At 37.8% G+C, this 15,119-nt stretch overlaps 1 protein-coding gene across 4 annotated transcripts in view; it reads left to right on the forward strand.

Annotated features, from left to right (window-relative positions):
• Positions 1–15,119, forward strand: part of rxfp1 (relaxin family peptide receptor 1) — a 43,183-nt gene that overhangs the window by 22,455 nt on the left and 5,609 nt on the right. For all 4 annotated transcript variants that reach the window (XM_086084107.1, XM_086084105.1, XM_086084108.1 and 1 more), the window contains 13 exons: positions 3,093–3,176; positions 3,282–3,387; positions 5,105–5,176; positions 5,577–5,648; positions 6,622–6,693; positions 6,801–6,872; positions 6,976–7,044; positions 8,157–8,228; positions 9,092–9,163; positions 9,245–9,316; positions 9,680–9,751; positions 10,419–10,490; positions 11,658–11,887. In XM_086084107.1, coding sequence (XP_085940233.1) covers positions 3,093–3,176; positions 3,282–3,387; positions 5,105–5,176; positions 5,577–5,648; positions 6,622–6,693; positions 6,801–6,872; positions 6,976–7,044; positions 8,157–8,228; positions 9,092–9,163; positions 9,245–9,316; positions 9,680–9,751; positions 10,419–10,490; positions 11,658–11,887 — 1,137 coding nt within the window. The remainder of the gene's footprint in view (positions 1–3,092; positions 3,177–3,281; positions 3,388–5,104; positions 5,177–5,576; positions 5,649–6,621; positions 6,694–6,800; positions 6,873–6,975; positions 7,045–8,156; positions 8,229–9,091; positions 9,164–9,244; positions 9,317–9,679; positions 9,752–10,418; positions 10,491–11,657; positions 11,888–15,119) is intronic.

A 15,119-nucleotide genomic window follows, 5' to 3' on the forward strand; every position in this document is an offset into this window, starting at 1 on the left:
TGGAACAGTGGACCAGCTCTACACCCTCAGCAGGGTCCTCGCGGGTGCATGGGAGTTCGCCCAACCAGTCCACATGTGCTTTGTGGACTTGGAGAAGGCGTTTGACCGTGTCCCTCGGGGAGTCCTGTAGGGGGTGCTTCGGGAGTATGGGGTACCGAGCCCCCTGATACGGGCTATTCGGTCCCTGTACGACCGATGTCAGAGTTTGGTCCGCATTGCCGGCAGTAAGTCAAATTCGTTTCCTGTGAGGGTTGGACTCCGCCAAGGTTGCCCTTTGTCACAGATTCTGTTCATAACTTTTATGGACAGAATTTCTAGGCGTAGCCGAAGCGTTGAGGGGGTCCGGTTTGGTGGCCTCAACATTGCATCTCTGCTTTTTGCAGATGATGTGGTGGTGTTGGCTTCTTCAAGCCGTGATCTCCAGCTCTTGCTGGAGCGGTTCGCAGCCGAGTGTGAAGCGGTTGGGATGAGGATCAGAACCTCCAAATCCGAGACCATGGTCCTCAGTCGGAAAAGGGTGGAGTGCCCTCTGCGGGTCGGGGATGAGGTCCTGCCCCAAGTGGAGGAGTTCAAGTATCTTGGGGTCTTGTTCACGAGTGAGGGTAGGTTAGAGCGGGAGATCGACAGGCGGATCGGTGCAGCGTCTGCAGTGATGCGGACGCTGTATCGGTCCGTTGTGGTGAAGAAGGAGCTGAGCCGAAAGGCAAAGTTCTCGATTTACCGGTCGATCTACGTTCCTGCCCTCACCTATGGAACAAGATCCCGGATACAAGCGGCCGAAATAAGTTTACTCCGCAGGGTAGCCGGGCTCTCCCTTTAGAAATAGGGTCGGAGGGAGGGACTCGGCCTCGAGCCGCTACTCCTCCGCGTTGAGAGGAACCAGTTGAGGTGGCTCGGGCATCTGGTTCGGATGCCTCCTGGACGCCTCCCGGGGAGGTGTTCCGGGCATGTCCTACCGGCGGGAGGCCCCGGGGACGACCCAGGACACGCTGGAGAGACTACGTCTCTCGGCTGGCCTGGGAATGCCTTGGGATCCCGTCGGAGGAGCTGGCTGAAGTGGCTAGGGAGAGGGAAGTCTGGGCTTCCCTGCTAAAGCTGCTGCCCCCGCGACCCGACCCCGGATAAGCGGAATTGAAGACGGAACGGAACGGAATTGACTAAGTCAGTTTGGAAGTAAATTGATACAAAATGGTTGCTGGGGCATGCAAATGTGGGCCAATGAGGTGGTGGCCTCAGGTATCCATCGACCAAAATGTGTGTGTGTCCAACCACCAGAAACAAGAAAACAAGAAACAAGAAAAATCTTATTCAAAGAACCTAACGTACACATTTCTTCAATGCTTTCTAAACATCAAAGATCATTTCAAATCATCAAAAAATTAACATACTGTTAGATTTTTAAGGGAACCTAGCATGTTTTGAACATCATAGACAATCTGGCATCTTGAAAAAAAACCTGACTTGCTTATAAAAATCGGAATCTTCCAAGAACTGCATTGAGTGTCTCGGTTGCCAAATCACATTGAAAAGCCCCACTTTGGGCTCTGAGTAATTGCTGGCAGATAGAAAATGAAAGGCGGACACCTGATGACAATCAAAGGCATGACGGTTGTCACACTCAACAAAAAGGTCAAGAAGGAGAAGAGACAATTTAAAGTACCACTGACTGTCACACTCACCTCGGTGACGCGAAAGCATTCGGGAATCATTTTGGTGATCTAACCCCCCGATTCTAACCTTTTAATGCTCAAGCAGGGCGGCAATGGGTTCCTTTTTTTTTTTTATAGTCTTTGGTGTGACCCAGCCAGGGATTGAACCTACGACCTCCCAGTCTCAGGGTAGACACTGGAATATCAGCAGTAATTGATTTCCACTGATGCTCACCTTGTCTTCCAGTTGGACTCTATATAATATTTACTGTTGGGGGGGAAGGAAGGAGGGATTTTGTTTTTAAAGACCATATTCTAAGACCATGTTTATATGATTGAAAATATCAAAGGCCATTTAAAATCTTTAATGATCCTAACATACTTACTTGTAAACGTCAAGGACCTTTAGTTGTGTCTCATTAGTGTTACTGTTAGTGTATTTAGGCCCCGTCCACACGAAAGCCAGTTTCAATGTATCCTATAAGTTTCTTACCGTTTAAGCCGTTCGTCCTCACGATGGCGCGGTTTCGGAGCTTGAAACCGATCGCTTTTGAAACCGGGCTCCAGAGTGAAAAGATTTCAAAACGCGCCCCGCACGCGTCCGTCTGGACACCTTATGCAGGATACTTCTCCGGTGATGACGTAACGGTCGCATCTCGAGGACGACGCATTGTAGCAGGTCGATGACATATGCGCCAATTCTTCAACCGTCAGTTTGTCAACAACAATGGCGGATAGCCGTGTGGTAGTCGTTTTTTGCGCAGCCTCCTTAGCTTGCTTATACTTTTGCAGCAAAATATTTAGCTTCTTTATTCCCACGTTCAACAAGCGGTGTTGTACTTGAATCACCCGCCATTATTAGGAGTATTTAAAGACCCTAACATATGCAATTAAATGACATAAAAGACCAATCTGAACTTGAAAATGCCAACGTAAATTTGTAAACAAAAATATCACAACATATGTTATAACTTATGCACAACTGTAAAACATATGAGGGAAAAGATCAAAGAACATTTACAATCTTCAAAGACACTAACATGCATTTGTAATCATCTAAGACCATTCAGAGACCCTAGCAGCCACATGTTGTAATTATCCAAGACCTTTTAGAATCTTCTATGGCCCTAATATACACATTTGTTAAAAAAAAACAAAAAAACATAATTTGAAGAATCTAACCTACATGTGTTTGTGAATACCAAAGACATTTACATCTTCAAAGACTATATATAGCATGTATATGTAAACATCAAAGACCATTGAGGATTTACTCGGGGCCAAACAGGAATTTGTAAACATCTAACCTTTGTGGTTTTCGAAACACTGAAGACAATTCACAGCCTTTAACGAACGTAACATATATGTGGTTTTAAACATCAAAGGCCATTTCAAGTCTTTTAAAATATGAAATTGTTGAATATTTCTCTTGTCTTTCCTCAGGAGATAACAATGGATGGCCGCACCTCTTTGACAAATACTTCGGAATGCCGAGCCACAACGGCAGAACAAAGTCCAACGTGTGCCGTGGGTTATTTCTTCATTATTATCATATTGTTCAATTCACTTGTCTGCTTTAACAACTGCGATAACAACAATCCTCCAATTCCCTCTCCTCTCCCCCCACACCAGTACTTGGCCTGATTCCTGACCTGTGCCAGTGTCGGGACCTGGAGCTGGACTGTGACGGGGCGCAGCTCCGTGACGTGCCGGTGGTGGCTGTGAACGTCACCATGATGTGAGTAAGGAGCGTAAAACGTTAATTGCTTTAAAGACAACACATGTGGGGAAAGAGATCCACCAATGTCTACAGACTGACGTCAACAATTAGTCACTGGTGATGTGTTTATAGACTGACAATCATCTCCATCAATAGTGACGGATATTGGCGACCGATGATTGTTGCCAGTTCAACGATTGACATGTTTAAACTCTCTGTAGCCAAAGTGCAATGATAGTTAAAGGAGAAGTCAACCCCAAAACAATTTCTTGACAATAAAATGTTCTATGCTGCCCCACTAGTCTAAATATGGTATTCTGGTTAATATAGCGTTAATAGAATATGAGTTAAACAGCTAAATCCAGCCCTTTCTATCCATCTCAGGGGGGCGGCCATTTTGCCACTTGCTGTTGACTGAAGATGACATCAATGTTGCTCAGATCTCATAGCAGCCAATCGCAGCTCAGCTTCAGAAAACAGGTGCACTGTGATTGGTCAATTGGCCTGAGCCCTGAGCTGTGATGTCATCTTCAGTCAACAGTAAGTGGCAAAATGGCCGCTCCCTGAGATGGATAAAAATGACTGGATTTTGCTGTGTAACTCATATTCCGCAAATGTATTACTAATCAGAATGCCATGTTTAGACTTGTGAGGTCACATATAACATATTATTGGCAAGAAATGTTTACGTTTTTTTGTTGTTGTATGAATAATGGATTAGTGTGGTCTCTGTATCCACAACCGCAAACAACACCAAAAGCACGTTTCTGTAAAAGAAAGATGGATTCGGTGTAATGCAATAGGTCAGGTATGGAACAAGAAATGAATTATATAACAATAACAAAGCATTCTTGTTCAATGATTCTGTAACCTTGTGTAACACGGCTACGGTTTGTAACACCTTAGATTTGACATATTCTATATGCACTTTCCATGTTAAATGTTCATCAATAATGATATCTAGGAACTTAATTTCATTAGTCCTTTCTATTTATATGCCTTGCACAGTCAGTGTTGCTTCAACAACCATATTTCTACAACTGAAAATCATAAATATGGTTTTACTAATATTTATAGACAGTCTTTCTCTGTTACTTGTAATACATTATAAATATATTTTCCAGCATAACATAAAGTGGTGTCATCAGCAAACAAAATACATTTTAACAATTTTGAAATGGTTGTAATATTCACAAAAAGAAGAAAAAGTACTGGCCCCAGAATTGAGCCCTGGGGCACCCCACAATTTACACAACTGTGTTTTGATTGCCTACTATTGAATTCAACATATTGTTTTCTATTTTTTAAATAACTGGCATCCAATTGATGTGCAACACCTTGTACACCTTCATAATCATAATATTTCATGATCTAAGGTGTCAAATGCTCTTTGTAAATCCACAAAAACGCTTACTAAAACATGTTTTTTATCCATGGCTGTGCAAATATCTTTAGTTAAGATTGACTTCCACTTTAAATTCATGAACGCCTGTTCAGGAAAAAGAGAACACGTGGTCACCATGAAATAAAAGTCTTCTCATATACAATCTCAATTGATATGTTGCGAAATAGATCAAGTAACCACTCCTCTAGCAAATATCTTTTCGACCCATCAGATATTCAGCTTTGCTTTTGATAAAGTCCCCTTCGAACACATTCTGTCGACATTCATGAGATTTGTGACGGTGAGCAGTGGTTGCGACGTGCAGTACCGTAATGTGTGCCCGTCTATCAGGTCCTTGCAGAGGAACCATCTGCAGAAGCTGAAAGCAAACACCTTTTTCATCTATCAGAGCCTGCAGAAACTGTGAGTGTTCCATTTCACACGCATAGCATTGCAAAGATTGTTCATGGTTCAAGATCATGGGAAACAAAACAACATGGATCTGTTTTTTTTAATTAATTGATTGAAAACTAATAGCATTAAACATTTACAGTGCATCCTCAACGTGTTAACTTTTTCTGCATTTAATGTTACAGCCACATTCTAAAAAAATAAATAATAATAATTCAATCTTGGTCTCGTCAGACCACAGACTTTTCTTCCTCAAGGTCTGAGAGTCCTCCAGGCTGACTGCAATCTGTACTGTATAGGGAAAAAGTGAAACGCTGTGAATACTTTCCATACTGTACATGGCGAGCTTCTTCAACTATATCATGTCATTTTGCGTGTGTGTGTGTGTGTGTGTGTGTGTGTGTGTATATAGATACCTGCAACACAACGAGATCGAAGACGTGAGTCCGGCTGCTTTCAGAGGACTGTACAATCTTACCAGGCTGTAAGTCTCCAAGCATCACCTGAAAACTGAATTTTGTGAAAGTTGTTAAGGACTTAAGATGAAAAATGACGCCCCCCCCCCCCCCAAAAAAAAACAACAACTACCCTTAGTTAGTTTTTTTTTCTTTCTGCTGAAAAGGGGATGGAAGTGCCTGTTCTATTTTCTTTTCAATTAATTTTCAATGTTATGTGCCACAACACTATTTTTGTGATAAAGACCAATATATTGCATACAGTATAATTGTTTTCCCCCATTAATTTCCAAGATTAGCAGCAGGGCTTTTCTCTCACATAATAAATGATGACCAACAAAAACAAAACAAAACAAAGGTTTTTTATTAAGGGTGTCAGGCAATTAAAATATTTAATCGTATGTACAATATTTTTTTTTCTAAGTTTCATACTCTTGTTAACATAAAAGTGTGTGGGGGGGAATGTTAAACTAATAGAAATATGGCTGCATCTGCATTAGTCATTGATACAGTAACTTCATAAAAAATCATGAAATTGAGTTAAAATTATAAGATGTGCTGTACTGTAAAAAAAAAAAAAAAGGAAAATAAAGAAGTGTGATATTGATTTGTCTTGAGGTAATTTTTCTGCCATCAGATGGCATAATTGCATTTGTAAGACCTTGGTGACTGCTCAGTGCATTTTTCTTTATGTTAAGAGCTATCTAATATTTAACATGAAGTCAATTTTTGCACATTTTTAAAATTGTAATATACAACTCAACCCCAGTCTCCACAAATATGTGCATGATTATTATTAAATGTATTACTGCCAAATTTTGACGTGGACGTGTCTGCCGCGTTACTCAAAATGAATGCACAAATTTTGACACCCCTAGTATCGGTATTTATGCTTATATGGTATTTATTTCCCAATGCGGAAGGTTCAAACTTATTAAGGAATGTTCAATAGTACATAGAATATGACATTACAATATTTCTTACTTACTTTTTTTATTATAGATATCTGAACTACAACAGGATTTCCGTGCTGATGCCTGGTGTGTTCAGGGACCTGCACAAGCTGGAGTGGTTGTATGTGGTCCATTGAATGTTGAATAGCACTTATTCTCTTCCACTGAAGATAATACATTCTTGACACACTCAACAATACAATCAGACAGACAAATTGTGTGTTGTAGGATTTTGGAGAACAACAACATCCATCACATCTCGTCCAAGGCCTTTACAGGACTGAACTCGTTGGTTTTGCTGTGAGTTTTTCTTTTGTTCTGGCCCTTGAAAGCATTCTTTTTTATAACCTGGTTGAATTGCGTGCGTGCGTGCGTGCGTGTGTGTGTCCACGTTGATTGACAGGGCCCTGTTGAACAACACGCTGACAAAACTTGATGACATCTGTCGCGAGATGGCCAGGCTCAACTGGCTGTAAGTACAGGAAGTCATCACACATGTGGCAGGAAAATTGACTTTTTCACTAAGCCGTCACATAACCGGAAAACGCAGTCAGCCGAATCTCTAGAAAATTAAAAATTATACAGTGGAGGCAGGTTGTGGATGAAGCCACGTCGCCAATTGCATTATCAGTTAGTTGCACAGTGGAGTGATTCTTTTTTTTTTTTATCCTTTTTTTTTTTCTGGAGACAGTGGATAGTGATTCTATTCAGTTTGAGCGGGGATGATGCAAGTTTCGTGTTATCATTTTACAATAGGAATGAATTTGTCAGTAGGTTATTGTAAATGTGATATTTCCTTCAAAGATATATCTCTCCAGTAAAAGATGATTTGATACATTTCTCGAAATGTTTCACAGTGAATGATTTGATTTGGTTTGATTCCATGGACTCGCATCTATATTATATACACACCGTTTTGTTTTTTTGTTTTTTATTATATTTATTGGGATATTACGGAAGCGTATTGCATTCACTTGAAAAAAAACCTCTTGTTGGTTTTTTTTCATCTTCTGTTTTTCTGATTTTTTTTTTCTGTTTTACTGAATTTTTTTTCCCGTCAAAAAATTGTTCAGAAAAACAGGCAGAACAAAATTATTCAGAAAAACAGGAGGAAAAATTATTCAAAAAAACAGGGGAAAAAAATATTACAAAGAACAGAGCTTGTGTTCTGTTTTTTGGAGCATTTTATTATTATTTTTTACCTCTGAACTCAAAGTGACTTGTTGCAGACTTGCTAATAGCGGAAGCGGACACTTTCCTGCATACCTCTATATGCAATAAGATGGTCATATTTACTTACTAGCTCTCATTAAAGGAATGAATGTGTATACTGTAATGTGGTTTGTTCTCTAATCTCTGAGGGAAAACCCTTTAAAAAAATATTCAGAAAAACAAAACAAAAATATTCAGAAAAACAGAGGAAAATATATTTTTTTTAAACAGAAAAAAAAATACTCAAAAATATAGGGAAAAAATATTCAATAAAACAATGCTCCCCCAAAAAATGAGTTTTTTTTTCAAGTGAATGCAATACGCTTCCATAGGATATATGTATGATATACTGTATGTGTGATATCCTTTCAGGGATTTGGAAGGAAATCTGATCGAGACCTTGGAGAATGTGTCGTTCTACTCGTGCAGTATGCTGACAGTCTTGTACGTAATCCCACCTTCGTGTGTGTGCACATTTACTACATCTGAAATTGATCACGTGTAAAAGTACACATTTACTCAAACGGTATATTAATACGAATGTATATTATGCACATATACATATTGTCGCTGAAAAACACTTATGTCCATTTGTGTCTTTATTATTTTAATTTTTTTTTACATTTTTACATTTTACATTTTTACATTTATTAAAATTTAGTGCTGTCAAAGTTTAAGCGTTAACTAATTAATTAATCACGAAAAAATTATCGCATTAATCACGTATTAACGCAGATTAATCACACTACAGTATTCATTTTGACAGCAGATTATCCTTTGTCTTGGCAGCGGATGGCTACGTTAAAGGTAGCACAGGTTGTTTTTGAGCAATAAACATAACTACATGCATTAAAGTAAGGCATTTAATAAATGTTTGTGTATGACATTCAGAATATTTGTTCGTGTCAAACTACTGGGGTCATTTTTTTTTCTCCATTTGAAATTATGCAAGTAATTAACTGATTAGAAAAAGAGGAGGATGAGCGTGTGCAGTGGATCAAAAAATGTTGAAGACGTCCTCATAACATTAAAGGTCGAAAGAATTAACACAACAGGTTCTTCTCAAATTTGGCTGGGCATAAAATGTTGATAAAAAAGCCTTTTTAATAAAGCGATTAATCGTGATTAATCACAATTCTAAAATCGGATTAAAAAATGTAATCGTTTGACAGCTCTAAATTTAATACACATCTTTTGAAAGCGCTTGTTATATGGGGGCGTTATTTTTTTAAATTTAGCATTTTATTTTTTAATTTAATATGATAAATAATTTTTAATTTATTTTATTATTTTTGTATTTTCCACAGGGTTCTTCAACGCAACCGGATTAGCTACATACACGAGCAAGCCTTCTCAGTCCTCCAAAAGCTTGGAGAATTGTGAGTGTAATAGTCCTGAAACTTATTATTATTTTAGCATTATCCATTATATTTGACTTTTCTTCTTTTTTTTCAACACAGGGATCTCTCGAGCAACAGACTGATGAAGATCCCACCTAATCTCTTCGTCCTTCTAGGGGATTTGCTTCAACTGTGAGTTCCATTTATCCATCCGTGATTCATTTATATTTATTTATTATTTTATCTAACACATGTTCAGTCTAATATGATGCTCTCATACACATAATCCCTGCCAAATGCTGAATGCCTAAGTCCAGTGATGGGTCTTTACAAAGAAAATTCTGCCTCCCGAGGCCTGTTTAACTTAGCCACATGAAATTTGGTAAGCATGTCTATCACGAGTAGATCCTGCATAGACAAACTATCCTCGAGATTTCGAGTCTCTTTCTCAGTCTCAGTCTCTATTTAATATAAAATTCATATTATAGTGAAAGACAGAAAACATCACCATTTGCTGAATCTGATGACCTTTTATTTACTTGTTTTATTTCACAGAAACATTTCGTACAATCCCATCAGAGAGCTGCAGGTGGACCACTTTGACAAGCTGCATAAGCTGAAGTCATTGTGAGTATGAGTGCCGTGTTTTTGACTAACTAGACACATACACACACGCGCATGCTACATGCATAACCTGTGAGATTATTTTTTTTTTTTTTTGTGATTTGGGAGTGAGCACATTTGTTTGCTCCTTTTGTGCATAACTGTTCCAAATTTTAGAGCGGTCATCATTACATGAAAGCAGGTTCAATGTTTTTATTGTATCGTCTGTAAAGTGGCACATGCACTCTATCAGCAAAAAAAGTAATGGGACGCGTGGCTATTCCATTCTTCTGCGTGGTCTGTCCCAATACTTTTGTCTGTTCTTTGTCAGTGTGCGCAAGGTAACAATCTAGTAACTGCAGTCCAATTTCTAATTAGTGTATGCACCCTTTCATTATTTTATTTGGTTCTCTTTTATTTTCTTTATTTAATGTTTTTATTTATCTATTATGATTGTCACTATGTTTATTATTATTCATAGTAGTAGTTTTATAATTTATAATGGACTTCATAATAACTCATTATAATTCTTGTGCATTTTCTTCACGCGATTTATTTTATAATAAAATTAATTGCGCAAAGAAAATGTACAAGAATTAAAATTAAATAAATTAAATTAATAAAATTAATTAGATAAATAAATAAATACAAATTTTTAATTAGTATTATTTATTTATTTATTATTTTCCAGGAGCATCGAGGGCATCGAAATTGCCAACATCCAGCGACGGATGTTCGAGCCTCTGAAATACTTGACCCACATGTGAGTTCATCTGTCAAACATTTCCACCCATCAGGAGAGTAGGAAAACAATGTAATTACACACGGTTGTCACAATTTTGGGACAGGTTACAGAAAAATTACTTTTTAAATTGCTTGCATACAATTAGTGACATTTTAAAACATGACAGACTTTTGCGGGCTGCCTGTTTGAGTTTGAATGTTGCCAGGTTGCGATGTCCCAATGGGGATAATTTACATAGGCCTGCATTTACACAAGTTTTTCCCGACCAAGACCTGGACAAACTAAGATGGGTCAACATTCAGCGCCACTTTCAAGCCATGATCAGTCCAAGCCATCTGAAATGCTATCACAGATTACATAGGAAACGTTAGCATCTGATCATCAGCTAAAATTGATCAAGTATTCATTTTTTCAATTCATTTAGCTCATTAAATTGTTTGTTGACTTATTATTATTAATAAAATGTAAAATATTACTAAAATAAAAATGCACTTACAATTAAATTGTGAAAATACATCCATTATAAAAAACACTGTACATAATAAAACATTCATATTAAATCACTGGTTACTTAATTAAATTAACTATAAATAATATGAGAGTAAATTATTTTTTGTTGTTGAAATTGGCTATTTTACATATTTAAATACAGTATAAACTATTACTTTTTTTTTTTAACCTCATCCCCCAAAAACAAATAATGAATGAATTAATTAAAAATGAAACGTGGCTGTCGAGCACGACGTTTTAGTTCATACCTGGTGTAAACACATTCTTCGCTGAATGGTATTTTAATGAGAGCATGTCACGGACATCATTATTAATTAAATGTCCGTGAACTAATAAGATAATATGCATAATATGTCCAATACTTCGTCTATTAACAATAAAGCAGTCATTAATATTATTATTTCTTGTTGGAGACAATCTCATTAGCTGAACTCATGTATCATGTGTATACTTCATAATATTTGTGTTCCCGAATGGTGCTTCATAGGTTACTTCTATGATGTTTAAAATTACCAGCTGCCGAAAACTAATTGAAACACAGGTGCTTAATACGGTATATCTCTCAAAAGCTCATTTCAGGAAATGAATCTACTGATGCAATCAGGTTGCCTTGTCATTTTTAATTGCCTACAGCCTTAACTAGAACATGTGTGGGTGTGTACGTGTTTTTGGCAGCTACTTCAAAAAGTTCCAGTACTGCGGCTACGCGCCTCACGTGCGCAGCTGCAAGCCCAACACCGACGGCATCTCGTCCTTCGAGGACCTGCTGGCCAACATTGTGCTGAGGGTCTTCGTCTGGGTGGTCTCGGCCACCACGTGCTTTGGCAACATCTTCGTCATCTGCATGCGCTCGTACATCCGCTCGGAGAACAAGCTGCACGCCATGTGCATAATTTCCCTCTGCTGTGAGTCGACGTTTCATTTATGGATGATGATGAGTTTGTGTTACAGTATATAAGGAATTAGGGAATGACTAGGTATTTATTTCTATATATTACAAACGGAATCATGGAAAAAAATTAAAAGTTTGATTTTACTGAAACTTGGTGGACTTGTTAATAGAGATGACACAACACTAAATGTCAAATTTGAGGTCAATCGGAGCAGAGGTTTGGGAGCTACGGCCCGCCGAATTTTGACATTTTTGGCAAAAAGGGGCGTGGCTACTTTCCTTTTAATCCTATCAATCTTCAAACTAAGAAGCATTGTTGGAAAGGGAATTCAACAAGGATTCCAAATCTGCAGTCGTCATTTCAGTTCATATTGCTGATAAACAAAATGCCACATATCTGAAACTTTCTGAAATGTTAGAGAATGTGACAGATTTCATGAAAAATGTAGTTAAGGTCATGTGATCCACAAGGTTAACTAAAACAAAAGGTCAAAAGGTTACTAAGACAGGCACCAATCCTTTGAATCCTTGTTGAACTCCCTTTCCAACAATACCTATTTAGTTAAGATGGACGAGGAGCTAGAAGGCCACGCCCCTTTTTGACAAAAATGTCCAAATTCGGTGGGGCGTAGCTCCCAAACCCATGCTCCAATTTATCTAAAATTTAAGATTTTGTGTTATGCCATCACTATCAACAAGCACACCAATTTTTAGTAAAATCACAATCTGCTTGGTTAAACGGGTGATTCTGCATGGAATGACCCATCATCACTTCAGGGCAGGACATTTATCACATAGAGATATTTGATCCAGATCTACCAAAATGTATCTAATATAGCCACCCCAAGGGAAAATTAAAAGCTTCTTCTATCTTTTAGGGCCATCTCTTGAGACTTTTCAAAAACGTCCATAGGGCATTAATGAAGTTTTTTAGCGTGACGCCAGCAACAATAAATTATTACCAGCATGAACGTGATAGATTTGTTGCAATTGCAGCGTAGAAAAACCCTCAAGCTGTGATTTTTTTTCAACCTCTAAGGATACAGATACTATCACGCTTACCCATTTGTGCCCAAAGGAACAGAAAAAGCCTGTGTGGCATTTACACTTTCTTATTTGACAAAACATTTGCATAAACCTTTCAAAGAAAATGACTTGAATCTCAGTATTTCGTCATAAACAACACTTGTTTCTATTCTGGATAAAAACAATGATGTTAATTAAGTGCAGTAATAACATTTTTATTTCGATCATTAACTCATTCACTGCCATTGACGTCTATAAACGTCAAAAAATCTTTTGAACTATTTCTATTAGTTTAAAAAAAAAATCCACTTTTGTTAACAAGAGTATGAAAACCTAAAAAATATATATATTGTACATTCAGAACAGATATAAAATTTGTGATTAATTGTGAGTTAACTAGTCATGCGATTAATTATGAAAACTTTTAATCGCCTATGCCCCTCATTTTTAATCATCTTTTCTTCTTAAAGAAAAAAATATATATAAAAAATTAGGGGCGTAAGGCCATAATTTTTTTTTAAACACAATTAATCCCATGACTTCATGGGATTAACTCACAATTAATCACACATTTGATATCTGTTCTAAATGTACAATAAAAAAAATCTAGGTTTTCATACTCTTGTTAACAAAAGTGGAAAAAAATGTGAACCTAACAGAAATAATTCAAATGATTTTTTGACGTCTATAGCCGTCAATGGCAGCGAATGAGTTAATATAATGTAGAGGTTGGAGAAATCGCAATGTTCTTGCTATTTAAAATGCATATCCGCATATTCAACGCAACAAGACAAGGAACATTTGTTGTACAATGAATGGCATGACATGAACATGTAAGCGACAAAACCGTAGGCCGGCTTCTGATAATTGGGGGGTTAAAAGTCCAACATTAGCGCATCTGGCTTGGCCCATTTCGCTATCTTACCCTATTTCCTTGACATTTCTCGTCGCATTAAACTTTATATAAGAGTTTGATGCATGTCGCTATGGGAGAGTCGTCAGCCCATTACCGGCTGATAATGGCGGCACATTTCTCACAGGTCTGTCAGACCATGTGCCTGCCACACAAAAAAAAGGCAGCCAGTATTCTTTAAGATGGCGACTTACATCAATCCGATCTTTTGTCATTTAATACTGACTCTTGTATTCAACTTGAAATCCTCTTTCTTACCTTCAGCGCTTTGCATAAAATTAGTTTCCTTTGTATCACTACATTTGTGACCATTTGCACTTTAAATACCGTTATCGTATTACTCACATGCCACAGATTCCCCACAATTTATCTTTGGTTTTAATCCAGACAGAACCATCATCATTTCTTTAAGTTCAAATTCCTTATAGAACTTATCAAACATCGGCGCCATCTACATATACGTGTTTCAAATTTGGTAGCAATCGGATGAAATCTCATGGACAAGTTTGCTTTTAGTGAGCCCTAGAAATGCTAAAAATGAGCCTAAAATGTTAGCTAAAAACCAAGCTGGCCACTTTCCCGTGTGGGATTTTAGAGCATGTGTTCTTGAGATGGTTTTTTTTTTGTGAGAATATTGTTTAAAGTGGAAGTTAATGATGGAATAAGAGTTATGAAGCAAAATCCAACCATTTTTATCCATCTCAGGGGGCGGCCATTTTGCCACTTGCTGTCGACTGAAGATGACATCACAGTTGCTCAGGCAATGATCAACAGCTCACCTGTTTTCCAAAGCTGAGCTGTGATTGGTTGTTACGTGAGACGTAAGCAACTATGATGTCATTTTCACTTGACAGCAAGTGGCAAAATGGACGCCATCTGATATTGATAAAAGTTCCTGGATTTTGCTGCTTAAAGTGGAAGTCAACTTTAAACATTTCTTGACAATAATATGGTATATATGACCTCACTAATCTAAAGATGACATCCTGGTTAATATTACATTTGTGGAATGAGAGTTATGAAGTAAAATCCAGCCATTTTTATTCATCTCAGGGGGCGGCCATTTTGCCACTTGCTGTCAACTGAAGATGACATAAATGTTGCTCAGATCTCAGGTAACAACCAATCAAAGATCAGCTTCAGAAAACAAGTGAGCTGAGATTGGCCGTTGATTGAGACCTAAGCAACTGTGATGTCATCTTCAGTCGACAGCAAGTGGCAAAATGGCCGCCCCCTGAGATGGATTAAAAAAAGCTGGATTTTGCGGTTTAACTTTTATTCCACTAATAATGAATACCATATTTAG

This window comes from Leptonotus elevatus, chromosome 9, assembly GCF_054856555.1.
Source record: "Leptonotus elevatus isolate MCC_2025b chromosome 9, RoL_Lele_1.0, whole genome shotgun sequence".
Classification (NCBI taxonomy): Eukaryota; Metazoa; Chordata; class Actinopteri; order Syngnathiformes; family Syngnathidae; genus Leptonotus; species Leptonotus elevatus.